The sequence below is a fragment of the Saccopteryx leptura genome, chromosome 11 (assembly GCF_036850995.1).
Source record: "Saccopteryx leptura isolate mSacLep1 chromosome 11, mSacLep1_pri_phased_curated, whole genome shotgun sequence".
In the NCBI taxonomy this organism is placed as follows: domain Eukaryota; kingdom Metazoa; phylum Chordata; class Mammalia; order Chiroptera; family Emballonuridae; genus Saccopteryx; species Saccopteryx leptura.
The window spans coordinates 60,361,437-60,385,279 of record NC_089513.1 but is presented as its reverse complement, the minus strand read 5'-3'; the positions used below and the strand labels follow the sequence as shown (position 1 = coordinate 60,385,279).

At 43.3% G+C, this 23,843-nt stretch overlaps 1 protein-coding gene across 2 annotated transcripts in view; it reads left to right on the top strand.

The window, feature by feature from the left end:
* Positions 1-10,228: 10,228 nt before the first annotated feature.
* SPIRE1 (spire type actin nucleation factor 1) overlaps positions 10,229-23,843 on the top strand; it is a 263,080-nt gene continuing 249,465 nt past the window's right edge. Inside the window, exon 1 of one of the 2 annotated variants that reach the window (XM_066353336.1) lies at positions 10,229-10,784. In XM_066353336.1, the coding sequence (XP_066209433.1) occupies positions 10,445-10,784 (340 nt within the window). In that variant the 5' untranslated portion in view covers positions 10,229-10,444. The remainder of the gene's footprint in view (positions 10,785-23,843) is intronic. The other variant, XM_066353337.1, reaches the window with a different exon arrangement.

The following is a 23,843-nucleotide window of genomic DNA, read 5'->3' as shown; positions in this document are numbered from 1 at the left end:
TAGACTTCTGATTATAAACGTTTCTTAGTTATGTTACATATATTTTAGGTGCTTTGAAATAATTTTATTAATGTATTAATTTACTTGAAAATAATTAAGACACATTTAGGTTGTTAACACTATGCTATTGGCTTTTAATTATGTCATCTTCATTCTATCACAATGACATGCTTTTTTTGAATGGGAGAAAAATAAATGGAGGCATATAGATAAGCAGCTGAGAATTTCAAATATTCCTAGATACTCTTAGAGGAATGTTCTATATATAAATATATAAATGTCTTGCTTCCACAGAAAAAGAAAAGAATAAATACTATATAATTTAGTTAAAACTGAAAATGTCAATGGAAGAATGACCAATACTTATCAAATCTTGTAAGGGAACAATTCTAACACCATTAAAGAATAGTGTTAAGAAATTTTTTTTTTAAATAGTGTTTTATAGCTTTAGGTTGAGATCCGAGAGTCATATTTTTATAAATTTCAATGCAATAATTTTTTCCCCCAAATCTTTTTTTTTGGTAATTTTCTGAAGCTGGAAACGGGGAGAGACAGACAGACTCCCACATGTGCCCGACCGGGATCCACCTGGCACGCCCACCAGGGGGCGATGCTCTGCCCATCCTGGGTGTCGCTATGTTGCGACCAGAGCCACTCTAGCGCCTGAGGCAGAGGCCACAGAGCCATCCCCAGCGCCTGGGCCATCTTTGCTCCAATGGAGCCTCGGCTGCAGGAGGGGAAGAGAGAGACAGAGAGGAAGGAGAGGGGGAGGGGTGGAAAAGCAGATGGGTGCCTCTCCTGTGTGCCCTGGCCAAGAATCGAACCCGGGACTTCTGCACTCCAGGCCGACGCTCTACCACTGAGCCAACCGGCCAGGGCCCCCAAAATCTTTTAAAAAGCATTATGATTACTAGGCAGAAAGTAGGAGCAAGGATCACACTTCCAGTTCCTGAGAGGAATGAACATGCAGAGCAAATAAGAGAAAGAAAGACATTGTGCTCTATTAATGACTATTGAGAAAAAAAGATCAAGAAGACACAGGAATCTGGGTTAACAGAACAGTCTGGGGGGAAACCTGAAGGAAAAGCACAACTAAAATATAAGGCGTAGAGCCCTATGTGTACCCTTCCACCAAAATGACCAATGCAAAACTTAAAGGATAATTAAAAGGTGTTTAATTCATTGCTTATTTAATTTAATTAAAAGGTAAGCCATATTTTGTGTTGATTTCATGTTCACCTTGGAAAAGAAATGAGCCTTTCACAGAGTCAGAGGTTACTAGAGCCAAGAGCCTCTCTAGACTTATACTTGTACACTATAAAAAATAAACACTTTTTTTTTTTAAGCAAGAGGAGGGGAGACAGAGAGACAGACTCCAAGGGACATAGAGAGAAGGGTGAGAGGGGGGGCAAGAGAAGTAGATGGTTGCTTTTCATGTGTGCCCTGACTGGGGATCCAACCCGGGATGTCCACATGCTAGGTGACACTCTATCCGCGGAGCCAGTCGGCCAGGGCCAAGATAGCATTTTTTTGAGCGACAGAAAGGAGCCATATTTTTTGGATAAAGGTCAGCCAAAATAATGGAGGTTTGAAATAAATATTTTAGCTTTGTCTCATCAACAAAGTATGACTTCAATCTGAAAATGGATTATTGCTCTTTAATTTATACAACCACAAACTCTTATTACTTAAAAATTTTACTAAGAGTTCTATATTTTTAAGCAGTTAATTGTCAAACATCAAGATTTTGCTATCAGCCTGACCAGGCGGTGGTGCAGTGGATAGAGCCTCAGACTGGGATGCGGAGGACCCAGGTTCGAGACTCCAAGGTCGCCAGCTTGAACGCGGGCTCATCTGGTTTGAGCAAAAGCTCACCAGCTTGGACCCAAGGTCGCTGGCTTGAGCAAGGGGTCACTCGGTCTGCTGAAGGCCCGCAGTCAAGGCACATATGAGAATGCAATCAATGAACAACTAAGGTGTTGCAATGCGCAATGAAAAACTAATGATTGATGCTTCTCATCTCTTTGTTCCTGTCTGTCTGTCCCTGTCTATCCCTCTCTCTGATTCTCTCTCTGTCTCTGTAAAAAAAAAAAAAAAAAAAAAAAGATTTTGCTATCGAAGATATATCTGGCTTGACCAGGTGGTGGCGCAGTGGATACAGCATTGGACTGGGACACAAGGGACCCAGGTTCGAAACCTTGAGGTCACCGGCTTGAGCCCAAGGTCGCGGGAGCAAGGGGTCACTCACTCTGCTGTAGCCCCCTCAGTCAAAGCACATATGAGAAACCAATCAATGAACAACTAAGGAGCCGCAATGAAGAATTGATGCTTTTCATCTCTCTCCCTTTCTGTCTGTCCCTATCTGTTCCTCTCTCTGTCTCTGTGTCACACACACACACACACACACACACACACACACACACACACACACACACATCTGTTCCTCATATTGTTTTGTTTCTCACTAGAATTAAGAACTCAGCTACTGTTAGAACAACTTGAAATCTCATAAGAACTAAGTAATATGGCTTTAAAAAGGTAGCTGGATAGCTCATGTTATAGGAAGTATATTTGAATTACATTTGGCAACTATCAGTAGTTTGGGGTAAGTCACTTAACCTCTGTAGACTCAAATTTCTATAAGTCTAAAATAGTGGCTTGGCCTAAAATTTAGATTTTTTTTTTTTTTTCATTTTTCTGAAGCTGGAAGCAGGGAGAGACAGTCAGACAGACTCCCGCATGCGCCCGACCGGGATCCACCCAGCACGCCCACCATGGGGCGACGCTCTGCCCACCAGGGGGCAATGCTCTGCCCATCCTGGGCGTTGCCATGTTGCGACCAGAGCCACTCTAGCGCCTGAGGCAGAGGCCACAGAGCCATCCCCAGCGCCCTGGCCATCTTTGCTCCAATGGAGCCTTGGCTGCGGGAGGGGAAGAGAGAGACAGAGAGGAAAGCGCGGGGGAGGGGTGGAGAAGCAAATGGGCGCTTCTCCTGTATGCCCTGGCCTGGAATCGAACCCGGGTCCTCCGCACGCTAGCTAAAATTTAGATTTATATGGGGTCTTTTCCAAATCAAATCTTCTAAAAATAATTGAAGCTAATAATTCCACTTTTATTCAGAATCAGAATACTATCACTCATTGTTGGTTTAAAAATAACTGTTTCAAAGAAGAATCACATTAAGGTGAAATCTGACTATTTCTTGGCCTAGTATTGTCCAGAGTCTGTCATGAACACACTATTCATATACTTTACCTTGTTCCTCTAACTTTTCCTCAATTTTTATCTGTGGGTATGTACCTTGATCTCATCAGTGTAGGACAGGTAAATTTATAAACTTAAATGTTACAGAATAAAAATGTGGAAAACACTGGCTTAGGATAGAATTTAGCAAAAGGGCATTAATGATTACTTTCCAATAAATGTATATTTTTGCAATAGGAAAGGGAAAGTTAATTCTCTACAGGTTTATAGGCCAGAGGAAACCAATTTTGTTGTGTTCTTATCTAGCTTATGTACTTCCAGGTCTGTATATAAGGTCACATGCTAGTTTTTGTGATTTTTGTTTAATATTCAATCTGATTACCAAAATTATGAGATGAATTTCAAATTGCACTTAGGATGGTTGGTGGAACTAGCCATAGGGGAGTGATAATTACAATGCTTTTTGTTTTTTTGTATTTTTCTGAAGTGAGGACTGGGGAGGCAGAGACAGACTCCTACACACGCCCAACCAGGATCCACCTGGCAAGCCCACTAGGAGGCGATGCTCTGCTCATCTGGGGTGTTGCTTTCTTGCAACTGGAGCCATTCTAGCGCCTGAGGTGGAGGCCATGGAGCCATCCTCAGCGCCCAGGCCAACTTTGCTCCAATGGAGCCTTGGCTGCAGGAGGAGAAATGAGAGATAAAGGAGAGGGGGAAGGGTGGAGAAGCAGCTTCTCCTGTGTGTGCTGGCTGGGAATCAAACCCTGAACTTCCACACCCAGCCAACGCTCTACCACTAAGCCAACCGGCCAGGGCCTACAATGCTTTTTGATGAGGATTGTGTCACATAGATGATTCTGAAGATAGCTGCTATGGGGAGATGACTGCTGTGGTGAAACTTAAATACCAATGAATCACAAGGACCAATCGAGAGATATGGGCATCACACCATTTATTTAAAGTGTTTAAAATAACAAAAGTTTAATCAAGCATATTGGTATGTACAAATTTTAAAGTATCTGCTTGTCACGTACTCATGTCTGGTGGACTGCAGGATGAAGCGTGAGGACTTTGTTCTTGCTCTGTGCAAGTTTGGAGAGATTCTGTAACACAGCAAAGAGAGCTGAGCTGGTCAGAAGCTGGGATTCCAGTACCATCTCTTTTATTTACTAGTCCTGTATTTTGTAGTCTATAAGATAAGCATAATAATATCTGATTTTCAAGTTGTATAACTGAAGAAAGCACTTTGAAAGTATAAAATTGCACTATAAAATTATAAGGTATTATAATTGTGGGCAATGAAAATTTAGGTTATGACACTGAAAAAAATCTGCTGTTCTATTTTTTCCTTCCTTTTTGGTGCACTGTTCTAGGTGAATGTGCCTCTTAAGAGCACTTGTCTGGGTGTGTCTGGGATAAGCTTGGGCTGCACAGGCAGATTGTGTTCCCTGATGGCCGTGCTCCCTGAAAGACTCAGAGCAGCTCAGCCAGTACGTCTAGAGGATGAAGCATGAAGTACCTTTATTCTTCAAAAATGATAAGTAAATATACGATGAGAAAAAAATTTCAAGGATTCCATTTTTTGAAATAAGTACAACAAAATCAATGAAAACTAAAATCATATTCAGAGTAACACATGCCACCATTTTCCACAGATCTCACAGCATTTTGAAAAAGTCATTTAAACGTTGATTTGAATTGTGCAGACATTTTAACTATATAGAACAGTTATTTAAAAGTGGTTGGCCCTGGCCGGTTGGCTCAGTGGTAGAGCGTCGGCCTGGCGTGCAGAGGTCCCGGGTTCGATTCCCGGCCAGGGCACACAGGAGAAGCGCCCATCTGTTTCTCCACCCCTCCCCCTCTCCTTCCTCTCTTTCTTTTCCCCTCCCGCAGCCGAGGCTCCATTGGAGCAAAGATGGCCCGGGCGCTGGGGATGGCTCTGTGGCCTCTGCCCCAGGCGCTAGAGTGGCTCTGGTCGCAGCAGAGCGACACCCCGGAGGGGCAGAGCATCGCCCCCTGGTGGGCAGAGCGTTGCCCCTGGTGGGTGTGCTGGGTGGATCCCGGTTGGGCGCTTGCGGGAGTCTGTCTGACTGTCTCTCCCCGTTTCTAGCTTCAGAAAAATACAAAAAAAAAAAAAAAAAAAAGTGGTGATGCCACAGAATAAAAGAAAATAAAATCAATGACAGAAATTGGGACAAAATATACTGTATATAAAAGTATTTGAGGGCCCTTGCAGGTTAGCTCAATGGATAGAGTGTCTGCCCAGCATATGGATGTCCCGGGTTTGATTCCCAGTCAGGGCGCACAGGAGAAGCAACCATCTGCTTTTCTCCCTCTTCTTCTCCCCTACTCTTCCTCTTTTTGTCCTGCAGTCAGTGGCTTGATTGGTTCTAGCGTTAGCCTCTGGAGCTCAGGATAGCTCAGTTGGTCTGAGCACTGGCCCCAGACAGGGGTTGCTGGGTGGATCCCAGTTGGGATGCATGCGGGAGTCTGTCTCACTTATCTCCCGTTCTTTCACTTAAGCCTTTCATTATTTTTAAAGACTTTATTCAGTTTAGAGAGGAGAGAGAGAGAGAGAGAGAGAAGGAGAAAAGAGCAGGAAGCATCAACTCCCATATGTGCCTGGACCAGGCAAGCCCAGGGTTTCAAACCAGTGACCTCGGCGTTCCAGGTCGATGCTTTACCCACTGCGCCACCACAGGTCAGGCTCGCCTCCTCTAACTTAAAAACAAAAGTAAGTTTTTGAATCTTTAATTGAAAATGATAAAAATGCGCCAAGTCATTCTACAGTATCATTTTTTTTTTTTTTTGACAGAGACAGAGATAGTCAAAAAGAGGGACAGATAGGGACAAACAGGAAGGGAGAGATGAGAAGCATTAATTCTTTGTTGTGGCACCTTAGTTGTTCACTGATTGCTTTCTCATATGTGCCTTGACTGGGGGGCTACAGCAGAGTGAGTGACCCCTTGCTCAAGCCAGCGACCTTGGGCTCAAGTCAGAGACCTTGGGCTTCAAGCCAGTGATCTTTGGGCTCAAGCCAGCAACAATGGGGTCATGTCTATGATCCCACACTCTAGCCCCCAACCCCGTGCGCAAACTGATGAGCCCGCGCTCAAGCTGGCAACCTCAGGGTTTCGAACCTGGGTCCTCCGCGTCCCAGTCCGATGCTCTGTTCCCTACACCACCGCCTGGTCAGGCCACAGTATAACTTGAACTCCCTGAAAAATATATCAATTTCTGACAGCCTTTGAGTAGTCAGCAGTCATTTTTAAGAGACTTGTGATGATAGACAGTGGGACTTAACATTTCAAAGAGCTACGATAATCATACAAAAATTACTAGAATTATGCTGTCATTGTACAAATAAAGCATCAAGAGTTCAGGTATACAATGACTAGATTTTTAATAGATGGTAGCTAGGATTTTTAAGATTTATCTTTTATTTTTTTTCTACATACAGAGGAATATCAAACAACATTCTACTTGTCATCTTGCCTAACTTAATTCCATATAAGCTAACAAAGGCAAGAAATTTACTTAGGGAAATATTCTTCTGTTGTGAATTTCCTTTAAATAGTAAAGGATTTTTTCCTTTCCTAAGTTATGATTTTTTTCTTTTTCAATTACAATTGACACAGTATTATGTTATTTTCAGGTGTACAACATAGGGATTAGACATTAATATACCTTGTGAAGTGCTCACCCCAATAAGTGATAATTTTTAAAAAGATAAATACATTTTGGGAAGAAAAACATAACGGCACTGAATCACAGGAAGGTTATATATACTACAATAGAAGGACTCTCATGATTTGTATTTGGGGGAAAAGACGATCTTTTAAATATAAGGTTTGAATTTGTTTCTTTACTTTCACTCCCTTCCTTCGTTCTTTCATTACCTTTTTATTTTTTATTTATTGATTTCAGGGAAAGGGGAAAGGGAGGAGGGAGAGAGGGAGAGAGAAAGAGAAAGAGAGAGAAAGAGAGAGAGAGAGGAGAGAGAGAAGAGAGAGAGAGGAAAACACTGATTCGTTGTTCCACTTATTTATGCATTCATTGCTTGTCTGTTATAAGTGCCCTGGCCAGGGACCTAACCAGAGGCAGTTCTAACCAACTAGCTAGGTAGGGGTCTTTCTCATCGTCCCTTAAATATTTATTTACTGCCCTATGCCAGGAGTAGCAAGTGACTACTGAATTTCCCCATGTATAAGATGCACCCTTTCCCGAAAAATTTGGGGTCTAAAAACTGGGTGCATCTTATACAATGGTTGTAGATTTTTTTTTTTAATGGTGGGCCATTCCTTTATTAATTCCTTTTTTCTTTCTTTTTTACAGAGACAGAGAGAGAGAAAGTCAGAGAGAGGGATAGATAGGGACAGACAGTCAGGAAGGGAGAGAGATGAGAAGCATCAATCATCAGTTTTTTATTGTAACACCTTAGTTGTTCATTGATTGCTTTCTCATATGTGCCCTGACCGTGGGCCCTCAGCAGACTGAGGGACCCCTTGCTCAAGCCAGTGACCTTGGGTCCAAGCTAGTGAGCTTTGCTCAAACCAGATGAGCCCACGCTCAAGCTGGCGACCTCGGGGTCTCGAACCTGGGTCCTCTGCATCCCAGTCTGACGCAGACTTTTTTTTTTTTACACGTGCATTTCCTGCTTTTTCGTACAGATGAGGAGTTGTATGAATTTTATGATAAATAAAATGAGTTCGATAACTTTATGTAATACATTGTACTTCAGATTTTGGGCCCCAAAATTGAGGTGGGTCTTACACATGGGGAAATACGATAGCTTATAGATTCATCAGGAGATTAATTCATTGAACTTGTCTTTGGTGGGGTAACTACAAAATGTAACTGATTTTTGGTTGCAGTTATCAGTGCAACATGGCAGCAATATCCCACAAGGCCAGAAGATGGTGGTGTTGTTCATACAAGTAGACCATTTCGATGTTTTTCTGCATTGTTGGAACTATTTTAAAGCCCTCTGTATTTTCAAAATTCACACCAGATCTAAACTTTTAAAAACAGTAATTTGGGGATTGTTTTTCCATGTTTTTAATCAAAAGGTTTTATAGATCTATTCTTTCTAGCTATGTCATATAAGTAATTAGATCATTTCTTCTCAGGGCTTTGCCATGGATAGATAGTGCATTTTTACAGATGGGATTATAAATCCATAACTAAGTGATGTCACTTTAAAAGTTTGTTTTGTATCTCTCTTAAGGTGCCCAGAAAGAAGCTTTTTTTTCCGTTTCAATTTCTAATTCTTCTTTTATAGCCTTTTGCTTTTTTTTTTTCTTCTCCCCATTCCTGTTGTATATATTGTGGTATCTTTAGCATTAATAATAGAACATTGGCGCTGGCTGGTGGCTCAGTGGATAGAGCATCTGCCCTGCATATGGACGTCCCTCTTTGATCCCCAGTCAGGGCACACAGGAGAAGCGATCATCTGCTTCTCTCTCTCACACTCTCCCCCTTTCCTCCTTCTTTCTATCCCACAGCCAGTGGCTAGATTAGTTCCAGCCTGGCTCCCAGGCACTGAGGATGGCTCCCCGTTGGAGAGCATCTGCCTCAGGTGCTAAAAATAGCTTGGTACCGCACATCAGCCCAAGATGGGGTTGCCTGTGGATCCTGGTCGGGGGAGCATGCAGGGATCTGCCTCACGATCTCCACTCCTCTCATCTAAAAATAAATAAATAAATAAATAAATAAATAAATAATAGACCTTTGTAATTTCTGCTGCAAGATGCAATTGTTGAGTGTGCGCTATCTAGTATTGCACATAAAACTGCCTTTAAATGACTTATTGGTACTTAACAATGAATAAATTTCTTACTTGGTTGGTGCTTTCAACTCCAAAGTCCTCACAGAAGACTAGCCTCAGAGTGGAATGTTACCAATTAAAACTCATTTACCAATGAGTGATTGTTTTATATTAAGAATTATATTTTATTGACTACTAATAAGCTCAGCAAGACCTGAGAGTATTTCTTTTACTCTATCGCTAACTGCCGTCAGTTCAGTTTTGCCACTGTGATATCACTTCCCATCATATGAACTTACAGTGTTATTTGGCCTGTGCTATGGTCATTGCAGACATTTTCTTTCTGAATTTTTAAAAAAGATTTTATTTATTCATTTGGGGGGGGGGGGAGAGAGAGAGAGAGAGAGAGAGAGAGAGAGAGAGAGAGAGAAGGGGAGGAAGGAGCAGGAAGCATCAACCACCATACATACCTTGACAGGGCAAGCCCAAGGTTTCAACCCGGTGACCTCAGCGTTCCAGGTGGGTGCTTTCTCCAGTGCGCCACCACAGGTCAGGAATTGCAGACATTTTCTTAGGAGTTGTGCAAACATTACAAATGAATCTGAAGGGAGGCTGACACTAACGTCGGCAGGTTATTTACACGTTTATATTCCAGACCCCGATCTATGCCTTTGGGAGAAATCACTAAGCAAAACCCAAAGATCCTTGTCCTCACGGAGCTTACATTGAAGTTGGAAATAGAGAAGGTATTCAATAAAAATGACATCTAAGAATGAATGGTGTGTTGGTGGCGATAGCTGCCCAAAAAGGAGCAGAGCAGGGTTCAGGGATGAGGACGCGACGAGGCCCGGGCCAGTACCGAGTGGGCTGGTCCGGAGAGACCGCCTCAGTGACTGCAGGAGGCCGTCGGGACGGGCCAGCTGGGCTCTGGGCAGGGTCCCGCGGTGGGCCCGACGGGAGCGCCGCGCGGGTGGCCCGAGGCTGAAATGGGTCAACAGACCTTTATTCTCTTAGGAGTGCACTCAGGCTGGGTTCGAGCTCCTAATTACACTCTGGGCACACCAGTTCCGAGGGGCCCGGTGCCACTGACCCCGCGTTGCGCGGGATGGTGACAGGGCGCGTGGAGCGTGCAGACGGCGGCTGGGAGGCTCCGCGGCTCCGGCACCCGGCGCGCGGCGGGCGCGGGGCGGGGCGGGGCCGGCGGACGCCATCGCGTCGGCCCGGGCTGGCGGCGGCGGTGTGGGCGGCCTGCTCCGGGCCGTCAGGGCGTCCTCGCTGCCCTCCGCTCGCCCACGGCCGCCCAGGCCCTCGGCCCATCCCCTGCCTGGTGTCCAGCAGCGGCGCGGGCGGCCCGGCTGGGCGGGGCCGCGCGGGGATGAGGAGGCGGTGGCGGCGGCGCGCCGAGACGATGCTCTGGAGCTGAGGAGACGCCGGCACACGGCGCGGCGGCCGAGTGCAGCGCCGACCCGCGGGATGGCTCAGCCGGCCGGCCCGGCGGGCGTCGGGGAGCCGCGGGAGGAGGAGGCGGCGGGCGCCGAGGGGCCGCCGGAGCCCGTGGAGGCCGCGGGCGCGGCCGGGGGCTCGCAGGACTCGCTGAGCCTGGAGGAGATCCTGCGCCTCTACAACCAGCCCATCAACGAGGAGCAGGCGTGGGCCGTGTGCTACCAGTGCTGCGGCTTCCTGCGCGCCGCCGCCGGCCGCCGGCAGCCCCGCCGCCGGGCGCGCTCGGCCGCGCAGATCCGCGTCTGGAGGGACGGCGCCGTCACCCTGGCGCCCGCCGCCGGCGACGCGGGACACCCTCCCTCCGCTGCGGGTGAGGCGGCCGCCCCGCGCCCTCCGGCGGACCCCAGCCGCGCGCGGCTCCTCTGGTTCCCTCGCAGCCCCCGGGCCCTGCTCCTCCAGCCTGCACCCGGCTTCTCCTATCTCCCATCTCCCGCGGGCGGACCCCGCCGCGGCCCATCTTTCCCGCCGGCTCCAGGCCCTTCCGCCCAGACACCCCTTCCACCCCACCTCTCACGGGAGACCCGGGCTCGGGGCTCGGCGGAGGCGGTGCTTGCGCCGGGGCCGAACTGGGCCCCTGTGGGCCGGGGACGGGGGTGGGGGCCGGCGGCGGCACAAAGGAGCTCTGAGGGGGGCCGGGCGGGCGGGCAGGCAGGGACCTGAGCCACCCGCGGGGCTGCGGACCTGCGGAGCGGGCTGGTGACTGTACCCACAGCCGCAGGACAGCTGCCGCGGATTGTTTGGAAATGGTGTGGGTTGGGTTGCTTGATAAGCTGTGAATGCATATTTCACATGCCCTGGCTATTGACTTGTGGTTGTATTTGTGGTGTGGTAGGTGCTATAAAAGGTTCACGTGAGATCTTGTTAAGGAGAGTTAATTCTGGTGTCAGGAAAATTATTCTTTTTGGAATGAGGAGTCAACTAATAATATATATTTTTTAAATTGGCAACAGTATTCTTTCGGTTTGAAAATACAAAGAAATCTGAGCCCTGAAGAGAATGCTGCTATTTTGGAAGAAATTGAAGAGACTAAATAACAATTTTTATAGCACCTGAAAGTTATAAATTAACTACTATTTACCTGTATATTAAAATTTGTTGTGATGAAAAAACAGGCTTGTAAAGTAAAAAGTAGGCAGGATATCGGATAGATAAAATGGATTTTAGGTCATTGTCTAATGTAAATTCTTCCAAATTATTAACACATAGCTAGTGTTAACTCACATTTTTATTGACGAAGAGGAGGTTGACAATAGGTTTCTCCTATCAATTTTTATCTAATTCAGTTTTTTGAGAAGCAGCTATTAAAAACATAGAAATGGGCCCTGGCTGGTTGGCTCAGCGGTAGAGCATCGGCCTGGCGTGCGGGGGACCCGGGTTTGATTCCCGGCTAGGGCACATAGGAGAAGCGCCCATTTGCTTCTCCATCCCCCCCCCCTCCTTCCTCTCTGTCTCTCTCTTCCCCTCCCGCAGCCAAGGCTCCATTGGAGCAAAGATGGCCCGGGCGCTGGGGATGGCTCCTTGGCCTCTGCCCCAGGCGCTAGAGTGGCTCTGGTCTCGGCAGAGCGACGCCCCGGAGGGGCAGAGCATCGTCCCCTGGTGGGCAGAGCGTTGCCCATGGTGGGCGTGCCGGGTGGATCCCGGTTGGGCGCATGCGGGAGTCTGTCTCTGCCCGTTTCCAGCTTAAAAACAAAACAAAACAAAACAAACAAACAAAAAAAACCCCATAGAAATGTAATTCATAACTTTTAGAAAGTTGATGGGTGTCATAACGCTTAAGGTGAAAGATGTAATTTAGAACTAGTCAGTAAAATAACATTTAATGGAAGTTCTTATCTAATTGATTAAATAAAGAAGTCTCAAGATTATGTTGTCAATTCTCTCAATTCCACCAGAACACTTATTAATTTACTTTTAGTGTGTCAGGTAAACAAATTTTATAAGTTTTATTTATTTAAAAGCCAATCTTTATGATTCTTTGGAAATTAGTTCATTTTTTAGTGTTATAATGTGGTTATTGTGTTTAAACTTGGACTTTATATTAGTGGGGAATACCTGCAATTATAGTTTATTTGCAATGTATTGATATGAAAAGATACATTAATAAAAATAGGGCGGGCCCTGGCCGGTTGGCTCAGCGGTAGAGCGTTGGCCTGGCGTGTGGGGGACCAGGGTTCGATTCCCCGCCGGGGCACATAGGAGAGGCACCCATTTGCTTCTCCAACCCCCCCTCCTTCCTCTCAGTCTCTTTCTTCCCATCCCGCAGGCCAAGGCTCCATTGGAGCAAAGATGGCCCGGGCGCTGGGGATGGCTCCTTGGCCTCTGCCCCAGGCGCTAGAGTGGCTCTGGTCGCGGCAGAGCGACACCCCGAGGGGCAGAGAATCGCCCCCTGGTGGGCAGAGCATCGCCCCTGGTGGGCGCGCTGGGTGGATCCCGGTTGGGCGCATGCGGGAGTCTGTCTGACTGTCTCTCCCCGTTTCCAGCTTCAGAAAAAAAAAAAAAAAATAGAGCGAAGCCATGCCTTGAGATCTAGTGTTTCAAGGGGAAAATGGTTTGCAACTTGATTTTAGATGCGGCATTGGTAGTGGTGATTTCCAGAAGGAACAAACCCAGTTTACATTGTCTCTTGAATTTAATCCCTGAAGAGTGTGGTTTATGTTTGTGGGTTTACTAGTAGTTTGTCAAAGATTACTGGATTCTGCTGGTGGATTTTTGTTTTATTTTTTAATCAGGACTTTATGTTGAAATGGAAATTTTTTTTGGCATCCATATGAATGATAACATATTGACCTCAATGTCATATTTTTTGGAGAGAATAACAAAAGTTTTGTGCAGCAGCAGTAATAGACCTGTAATCCATCCTCAAACCAATTGTGGAAAGAACTCAAAGTAGTTGTTATTAGTTGTGAGCATTTTAGGGTCAATTGATTTAAAATCTTTGAGAAGTGCATACAGAAGTATTATGTTGGACAGTTGATTTCCTCATAGGGTTTAAGAGTAGTTCCATTGCTATGGAAGGCACAGTGTCTTCTGAACATTTAATCCTGATTTTTAAGAACGCTGTTTAATTTGGTACTGTGCACACTGTGTAAGTTCCATTTTTAAGAAAAAATGGTAACGGGGACACCTCCATTCTAAAAACATATTTTTCATTATAAGATATTTAACATGATTATTTGTTGTTGGCAATCAAAAACATTTATATCTTCACATGCTAGTCATTGAGTTATTTTCTAAATGGAGGTTTAGGGAAATTGAGCGCCTTGCTCAAATTCATGCTGGTACCTGTTTGAATCAAATCCAGTTCTTTTAACCTCTGGACTTGGTAATACTGTGAAATAAAACTGAATTCAGATCATGATTCCTCCCCTTTCTAGCTGAGCCACTTTGGTCCAGCTTTCTCATCCGTGAAATGAGATCACTTTCTTCATGGGACAGAGGTTTTAGTGCGATGGCTTGGTATATAGCAGGTGCTCAATAAGTTCTAGTTCCAGTCCTCCCCTAATCCTCTGGTCCTTTCACACCACTGTGGCACCTCTGGTCCAGCTGTTTGGGACAAATATCTCAGTCAGGATTTCTCAGCCTTGGCACTATTGACACTTTCATCTGAATAATTCTTTGTTGTGGGGGCTGTCCTGTGCCTGCATAGTATGTTTAGAAGAATCCCTGGTGTCTACACATTAGATGCCAGTGACCATCCACTCCTCCCAGTGGTTGTGACAATAAAGTCTCCAGACTTGGCCACGGGCCTCTGGGGGCAAAATAATCCCCTGTTGAGAGCCACTGGTTTAGCAAATACAAGTTGGGTGGTGCTCAGGATTGTGTTCAGTGTGGAGAAATATATCCTGTCTGTAATCCTTGAGCTAATGAATCTTTCAGCTGGCCACTGCTCTCTTCTGCTGTTGAGTTGAATGAATGAGTAGTATTGATTATTATCCCTATCAGCAGTATTGCTCCATTTAGTCCCATAGAAAGAAACAGCACTTCAAATGCTTTCCTGACGTAGGATTTAAGATAGTAGTAATTGATTTTGGTTCTTGTTTACTTTTAACAATATGGATATATATAGAATATTCACATTCAGTTTGAATTAAGAAATTAGAAATACATTGTAAGAAAAACAGAAAAATGATGAAAGGTGTGGGAGGCATGAAAATGAGACCAATATTGGAAAGAAACAATAAAGAATGAGTAATTTTACTTAGCAATCAGGTACAACTTAGGGCCTTATACTAACATGGCTCTGCAAGTAGTGGGATGTAGGACTGAAGGAGATAAATTGAAGAAAAATGAAAAATTAGTTCCTTAGAGCATGTCTTAAGAGTAAAAATCATTAAACTGTGCATTAGGATCTTTAACAGGCAGTGTGCATTATGAAGTATTTCTGTGATTACAGGAGCATATGCTGCTTAGAATCAAGAAGGCTTATGATTTTTCTTAGGTGGTCGCTTAAAATTTTTAGTTCCCCTCTGTTTATATACTCTTAGTCATAATACATCCTTATGGTTTGGTAAAAGTATGTTAATATACAGGTTTTCACAAAAGTGAACATTTCACTTTTATATCATTAGTAATGATCTAAAAATACATTTAGACCAGATGTGGACAACAGTTTTTGCCCCTGGGCCAGATTAGAAAGAAAACTTTTTTCAAGGGCCGGACAAAATATTAAAATTTAAAAATGTTAAATACAAAAATGATTCATTTAAGTAAACAACATTTTATTATGTAATTTGTGAATAAATGTAAGTTAGTGAAAAAATTTTAATATACAGTATTATTTTAATAAAAATATATTTTAATAAAAATAGAATTACATACCGTATAAATATCCAAATTGCATTGCAATCAATCAAAACAATATTTAATAGAATGAGCTTGAAGAGGTTATATTACAAATAAAACAATTATTTCGTTTTGCAGACAGCCTGGACATGTTTTCAGTTATCAACTGCAGCTGTTGTCTATCCTACAATGCCACTTGATTCAGCACACTTGACCACAAAAATAATGAATTGTTTGACCTTGGGTGCGCACTGGCAAACTCCACCTAAAAGAATGTGGGTTTCACATCGCTGCTAAATGTCAAACAGTTCATATCGAGTACAGATGAGTACAAAAGTTATAAATCTTTATAATGGAGTTTTTTTTAAAAATAAAGAAGTATCACAAATCCATTTGACCAATTATTGGAAGTTAACCCTAGTTTAGTCACGCGGAATTCTTTTCCGCATATCACTATCTTCTTAAATATCTCCATTTCCAATAATCAAAGAGGCTTCTGCTCTGAGTAGCTGAGATTTTAAAGTAGTGGAGAATATTAAAACTTTAATTGCAGGCCGCATAAACTCATTATGCGGGCTGTATGTTGGCCATGCCTGATTTAGACTATTAAAATACAACCTGCTGTTTGTCACCAGTGTACCAACATATAGAATACATTTTGGTATACACATTCTTAAGAAAGTAGTCATTAATAGAATTTAGGTTATATTCCATATCTTCACAAAATTAGAATCCTTTTTTTCCAAGGATGCCACCAAGAATTATTAATAGTAGTAGTAGTAGAGCTTAGAATCATTACATGGGCCCTGGCCGGTTGGCTCAGCGGTAGAGCGTCAGCCTGGCGTGTGGGGGACCCGGGTTCGATTCCCGGCCAGGGCACATAGGAGAAGCGCCCATTTGCTTCTCCCCCCTCCCCCCTCCTTCCTCTCTGTCTCTCTCTTCCCCTCCCGCAGCCGAGGCTCCATTGGAGCAAAGATGGCCCGGGCGCTGGGGATGGCTCCTTGGCCTCTGCCCCAGGCGCTAGAGTGGCTCTAGTCGTGGCAGAGCGACGCCCCGGAGGGGCAGAGCATCGCCCCGTGGTGGGCAGAGCGTTGCCCCTGGTGGGTGTGCCGGGTGGATCCCGGTCGGGCACATGCGGGAGTCTGTCTCTCCCCGTTTCCAGCTTCAGAAAAATACAAAAAAAAAAAAAAAAGAAAGAATCATTACATGGTCTCAGCAACCTCTTAGGCCTTAAATACCCATCTGACAAAAACAACATTTTTCAGATTTTCATTTCAAAATTTTGGATGTGGCTTTGGCTTTAGATATATAAAGAACATTAAAAAAGTTATGATTCCATCTTGATTTAAAGTAGCCTTGAGATGGGTGACAGGTTTTCCTGGGAGGAACAATGAAAGCCTGCGTGCATACTAATAAAGAGGAGCCTTGATATAGGGAACAGTCAGGCTTTGTTTGGTATTTGAAAAGGGTGTGATCAGTCAAGCTTCTCAGGTTCATGCTAATTTGGTGGGGTAAGTGATTTTGGAATAATATGCTATTTGATTTTAAAGAGATAATATTTGGAAGGGTGAAATAGTGAAAACATGCTTAAGAACATTCGTTTTTCTCATTTGGTGTATTTCTTGAGTGTTTACATCCTAATCATTAAATGAAAGGAGCATTTATATGTTATATGTTTAGAGTAGAGATTGAGAGTGAATGACAGTATTGGGGTTGATGAATTGCGTCATCAATTACAGTAATAGGTAAGCATCATTCCATTTGAATGGTATGTCCAAATATGTACTGTTAATTCAAATTTTAAAACTTGCATTGAGTTCCTTGAACACAAGCAGTGTTCAAGTTTCCATGGTTGATATAGTTTTAGGCCCTGGTGGGATAGCTCAGTTGGTTAGAGCATCGTTCTGATATACCAATATTGCGGGTTTGATCCCCAGTCAGGGCATGTACAAAAATCATCCAGTGAAGGCATAAATAAGTGCAACAACAAATTGTGTTTCTCTCTCTCTCTCTCTCTCTCCTCTCTCTCTCTCTCTCTCTCTCTCTCTTACTTACTCTCCTCCTCTCCCCCTTCCTCTTTCTCTCTCTAAATAAAAATAAAAAATACATAAATACATAAATACTCAATAAAAAATACATAAATAATTCTACTCATTAAAGAAGAGAAAATAAAACAATCACAGAGGTAAATTTGCCATGAAGCTAATGCAGCTTCAATTTTAAGCCTACTTATTTACATAGGCCCCTTCTAGACCCCCGGGAGAAGATTTTCCCCCCCTTCTTTTTACAAGTGAGAAAGGGGAGATAGACTCCCCAACTGGGATCCATCTGACAACCCCCATTTGGGTCCAGTGCTCTTGCCCATCTGGGGCCATGCTCAAAACTGAGCTATTTTTAGCATCTGAGTCAGAGGCTCTACAGCTTTGGTCCCCAGCCCCAAGCTATGGACTGGTACCGGTCCATGGGCCATTTGGTACCGGTCTACAGAGAAAGAATAAATAACTTTCATTATTTCTGTTTTATTTATATTTAAGTCTGAACAATGTTTTATTTTTAAAAAATGACCAGATTCCCTGTTACATCCGTCTAAGACTCACTCTTGATGCTTGTCTCGGTCACGTGATATATTTATCTGTCCCACCTTAAAGGCCGGCCCGTGAAAATATTTTCTGACATTAAACCGGTCCATGGCCCAAAAAAGGTTGGGTACCACTGCTCTACAGAGCCATCCTCAGTGTCTGGGGCCAATGCACTGGAACCAATTCAAGCCATGGCTATGGGAGGGGAAGAGAGAGAGACAGAGAGAAAAGAGGAGGGGGAGGGGTGGAGAAGCAGGTGGTTGCATCTCCTGTGTGCCCTGACCAGGAAGCAAATTCACACATGGGTTGATTCTCTACCACTGATCCAACTGGCCAGGGCTAGAGGCTTTAACAGTATGTTAAAATGGTCATTTGCAAAATTAAGATATTTTAGTCATGGCCCTGGCCAGTTTTCTCAGTGGTAGAGTGTCAACTCGGCGTGTAGAAGTCCCAGGTTCAATTCCCGGCCAGGACACACAGAAGAAGTGCCCATCTGCTTCTCCACCCTTCCCCCTCTCCTTCTTCTCTCTCTCTCTCTTCCCCTCCCGCAGCCAAGGCTCCATTGGAGCAAAGTTGGCCCGGGTGCTGAGGACGGCTCCATTGTCTCTGCCTCAGGCTCTAGAATGGCTCGGGCCACAGCAGAGCAATGCCCCAGATGGGCAGAGCATCGCCTCCTGGTGGGCGTGCCAGGTGGATCCCGGTCGGGCGCATGCGGGAGTCTGTCTGACTGCCTTCCCACTTCTAACTTTGGAAAAATACAGAGAAAGAAAAAAAAAAAGATATTTTAGTATTAATGAGTTCAGATTGTGTTACTTTCAACTCCAATTTACTTTCCAGCATACTTCCACTTGGGTTGTGTGGGAGTAGCCACAGACATTTTTAGGAGAAATTTTGGAATAATTTATGTATGTTTTTTTTTAATCTGTATTTCTGCCTTTTGCAAAGGAAAACAAGTGGAAAGAATTTAATCATGTACAGATTTGGTACTTAAATAAGTTGGGATTCTGTTAGGAAACCAATAGCCTGACTAAGAGTTTTGACTCTACTTTAGTAGGAAAAAAAATCATTGATCTGTCAGGGACTATGCTGATGAGTCACACTTCCTGTTTTATTTGTAAGGTCAGAATCACTTTCCTGCATCGTAGGTTCTGTAAAATGGCAACAGTTTCCATCCCATTTTTATACTAGTATCATTGGAGCCTTATTATATTTATTGCTTCCTCTTGGATAAGTAGAAAAAAGGAAACTATCTTCTCCCAGATATTTGTATAAGGATAATATTGCCTGTTGCCAAGTATAGTGATTTTTTTGATAAGCTTTTAATTTTGAGATAATTTTAGCTTCACAGAAAAGCTGCAGACATGTACAGAGAATTCCTGTGTGCCTCTCACCCAGTTCCCCTAATATTTGCACCTCACACTACTGTGGTATTTCCTCAAAACCGAGAAGCCAAAATCTTGGCACATTACTATTAACTAAACTGCAGACTTCTTTTGGATTTCCCTAATTTTTCTATTAATGTGCTTTTTCTGTTTAAAAACCCCATCCAGGATTCCATATTATATTTAGTTGTCATGTCTCCATAGTCTCTTCCGGTTTGTAGCAGCTTCTCAGTCTGTCCTTGTTCACCATGACCATGGCAGTCTTGAGGAGTACTGGGCTGGGCTATAGTCTCTTCCGGTTTGTAGCAGCTTCTCAGTCTGTCCTTGTTCACCATGACCATGGCAGTCTTGAGGAGTACTGGGCTGGGCTATAGTCTCTTCCGGTTTGTAGCAGCTTCTCAGTCTGTCCTTGTTCACCATGACCATGGCAGTCTTGAGGAGTACTGGGCTGGGCTATAGTCTCTTCCGGTTTGTAGCAGCTTCTCAGTCTGTCCTTGTTCACCATGACCATGGCAGTCTTGAGGAGTACTGGGCTGGGCTTTATAGGCTGTCCTCCCATTTGTGTTTGCCTGATGTTTTCCTGACTGGACTGGAGTTATGTGTTTGAGTGAAGAAATACCAGAGAGGGGAAGGGCTCCTGTCATCACATCGAATTGGAGCATGATATCCACGCAACACCCCTGGTAATGTGAACTGTATTTGCCAGGTTTCTCCACTAAAGAGTTACTGTTTTTACCTTTCTATAATTTATTGTTTGAAAAGGAGTCACTAAGTCCAGCGTACATTCAAGCAGGGGGCCCCATCCTGGAGGGGTGACTAAAATACTGAGTAAGGAATTCTTCTGGCTCTGGCCGGTTGGCTCAGTGGTAGAGTGTTGACCCACGTGTGGATGTCCCAGTTCCATCCCCAGTCAGGGCACATAGGAGAAGGGACCACATGCTTCTCCACCCCGCCCCCTCCAGCCTCTTTCTCTCTCTCTCTCTCTCTCTCTCTCTCTCTCTCTCTCTTCCTCTCTTTCCCTTCCTCAGCCATGGCTCTGTTGGTTTGAATGCACTGGCCCCTGGTGCTGAGGATGGCTCTGTGGAGCCTCCGCCTCAGGCGCTAAATATGGCTCAGTTGTGAGCATGGCCCTAGATGGGCACAGCATTGGCCCCAAATGGGGATTGCTCGGTGAATCCAATCAGGCACATGTGGGGTCTGTCTGTCTCCCTTCCTCTCACTTGGAAAAAGAAGAAAAAAAATAAGAAATTCTTCTGTAAGGAAGATTTGTCCCTTCTCCATTTTTAAAAATTTAGTCAATTATTTATTTATATTAGTATAGACTCACATGGTTGATACTTTGGTTGTTTTCCGTTACCATGTTATTTATTTTGTTCAAATTGTTCTAGCTGTTGCTGGTGGAAGCTCCTTCACACTGGCTCCTGTGTGCCTTTGACACGCAGCGGTCTTGTTTGTATTCTTAAGCACATCCTTGCTTTCTGGTCCTACAAGATGTTTCAAGGCTTATCATGTATACTTTCTGCCCCACCTAGAATCAGACATATTTCCAAGGAGCTCAGCACCAGGTATGCGTGTTGCTACTGGAGTTACTTTGTTTTTAATATAGAAGAAGATTTGGAATGTTAGGAGGTGTAGTAATTTCTGGTATTAGAACTTTGTTAGATTTGGGAAGTATCTATTCCTAGTATCTTGCTTTTACTGTCGTGCCTGCTGTTTGTACATTCATTTATTTGTTCAACAGTTATTTCTTGAATACCACAGGGCCAAGTTGAAGAGGGAGGTTCATAGAGAGCAGTCTGCACAAGTTGTTTCTCAGAAAAGAAAGCTACCTGGGAACTGAAATCAAAGGAGCCTATCTTAGGATATCAACCTGGATATACTGGAGCTGAGGGAAGGCCACTGAAATGTGGCCTGAGGTCCAGCGTGAGCTGACTGAGTTAGGTGGGAGAAGGGCAAGAACTGACTTGGGACAAATCTTGTGATCATTGGTCTTCTTTTTTTTTTTTTTTAAGAAAGTTTTTTAGCAATAGATAATTTTTATTTTATTTTTTTACAGAGAGAGAGAGTCAGTGAGAGGGATAGATAGGGACAGACAGACAGGAACAGAGAGAGATGAGAAGCATCAATCATCGGTTTTTCGTTGCGACACCTTAGTCGCACATTGATTGCCCTCTCATATGTGCTTCGACCGTGGGCCTTCAGCAGATCGGTTAACTCCTTGCTCAAGCCAGCGACCTTGTGTCCAAGCTGGTGAGCTTTTGCTTAAACCAGATGAGCCTGTGCTCAAGCCAGCGACCTCGGGGTCTCAAACCTGGGTCCTCCGCATCCCAGTCCGACGCTCTATCCACTGCGCCACTGCCTGGTCAGGCTCATCAGTCTCCTTCTTGCAAATTGTTATGGATACTCTGGGCTGCAGATACCCCTAAGACATTAAAAATGTTGGCAATCAACCACATTTGATCTAGTTCCCCATTTATAAACATACATTTTCATTACTGGTCTGAAGTATATGATATGCTCAGTATATGAAGTAAGTGATATGCTCATAAAATGTCTTGACCAAACAAAAGAGATGAAAACCAAGTATCATTGGACAAATGATTTTTGGTCTTGGTTGAGTATTTCAGAGTGTTACATGGGATGGATGGTGAGTACTTCAGGGACCAGAAAAATACTAGGTACATAAAGAAAGCAGTGCAAACTAATGGGGAAAGGTGATACTTTCTCTGTTTCTAACTTTTTTAAAGTTACTTTTGAGTGGTAGTAAAATAGGGTCAAGAGGAAGCAAGATTTGTCTTTTCCTGTATTGAATTTATTGCATTTATCTGGTCCAGCCTTTGCTGGTTTCCAATCAATATATAACTGGCATTCTATTGATTTTTTAAAAAAATATATCAAGGATAGATAGTACATGACACCCTCTTTTGTTTTTCTATTTATATAACCCTCATTATACAAAGAAAATATGTTTAGAAAATATCACACCAAATTTTTACTCAATTTAAGCATTTCATCTATTTGCAGGAGGATTCAACAAATAACACTGGGGAACAGAATTTTTGTTGCATCCACAAAAACACTTGTTCTTACCTAAATCGAGTGTGCTGATCTCAAATCTGACATTAGTTTTTCTCTGTAAGCTACAGTTTTTTTGCAATTCAATATTTTAGGTTTTCATCTTATTGTAAAATTTTCAACATTTAGTTTAACATAAAGAAGTAGAATGTCTTCTTGGGCATCATCTTTGTGAAAATATAATAATTTATATAATGCAGTAAATATACTAATACACTAAAAGATATGATTGCATCAGAATTGGTCTACAATTTTGAAATAGAACATATTAAAACACTTATTTTAATCATAAAATTTGTGCAAAACTTATTTAAATTCTATCCAGGCAAAAATTTGCATTTGTAGCTCTTGTGTTTGTGTATTTGTTGAGGACAATCTCGTTTGATGCTCCAGCAGTAGTCTGCTCATCACTAACAGCTTCAAGATTTTCGGGAAACTTATCAAAGTGACTGTTCAGGAAGTGAATCTTAATGCTCATGTTCTATCCAATGTCTTGGAAAGCCAACAGCATCCTTTGAACCAGAAGTTCATAGTTTTGTTGCCAAGGAAGTTCTTTGTAATTGCCACAAAAGACTGCCATGCTGCTTTCTCCTCCTTATTCATCTTCCTGGCAAATTCTTCATCACATATGAGGGTTCGAATTTGAGGTCCATCGAATACACCTGCTTTTATCTTCTTGAAAGACAAGGCAGGAAAAGCAGAAATAATATGTTGAAAGCATTCACTTTCTCTATCAAAGCCTGCACAAACTGCTTCATTAAGCCAAGTTTGATGTGAAGTGGGGAAAAAATGATCCTGTCTCGATTAATTACAGGTTCATTCACAATATTTTGCATCCCTACTTCCAGAGCTTCATGTTTCAGCCACTCCTTCTGTGTCCAGTGTTTCTCCCGAGCTTGGCTGTCCCACAAACCCAGAAAGCAAGGATACTTCGTGAAACCTCTCTGTTGTCCTAGCAGGAAATTTACCATTTTAAGATCCACACAAATGATCTAGTTATGCTCCTCATACTTCAGAAAGTCGAGGACAACTTTTATGTCATTATAATCTCGCAGATGAGTTGAATAACCAATTGGAACCACTGAAAATAGGCAATATATGCACGTGTCACAAATGATGAAATATTGCACCTTTGACGTTGAGGTGTGTAACAGCCATATATATAACAGAAGGTGTCAGGACTGTTCTTACATTTACGCCTACTCGAAGAAGCCATGATTCAATCTTAAAACAAAATAAGAGGGTGTTTTTTTATCAGATAATAACTTTTTATATTTAAAAACAACTACAATTATATAAAAGTCATGTTTGTAAAACATAAATTGCCTTGTGGTTATGTTCAATCCAAGAGTTGTTGCCCTTTAACTCCAATTTAAAAACCAATGCATGCCATTAACTGTAACAAAAAGAAATTAAAATTGCATAAAGACTAGAGCATGCACCAAAAAACAGATTTCAGATTTGGAATCAGTGATGCAGAAATATATAGAAACAGTTCTAAAACCTCATGCAACAGAAAATGAAAAAAAAAATTGTTCCCCAGTATAATTT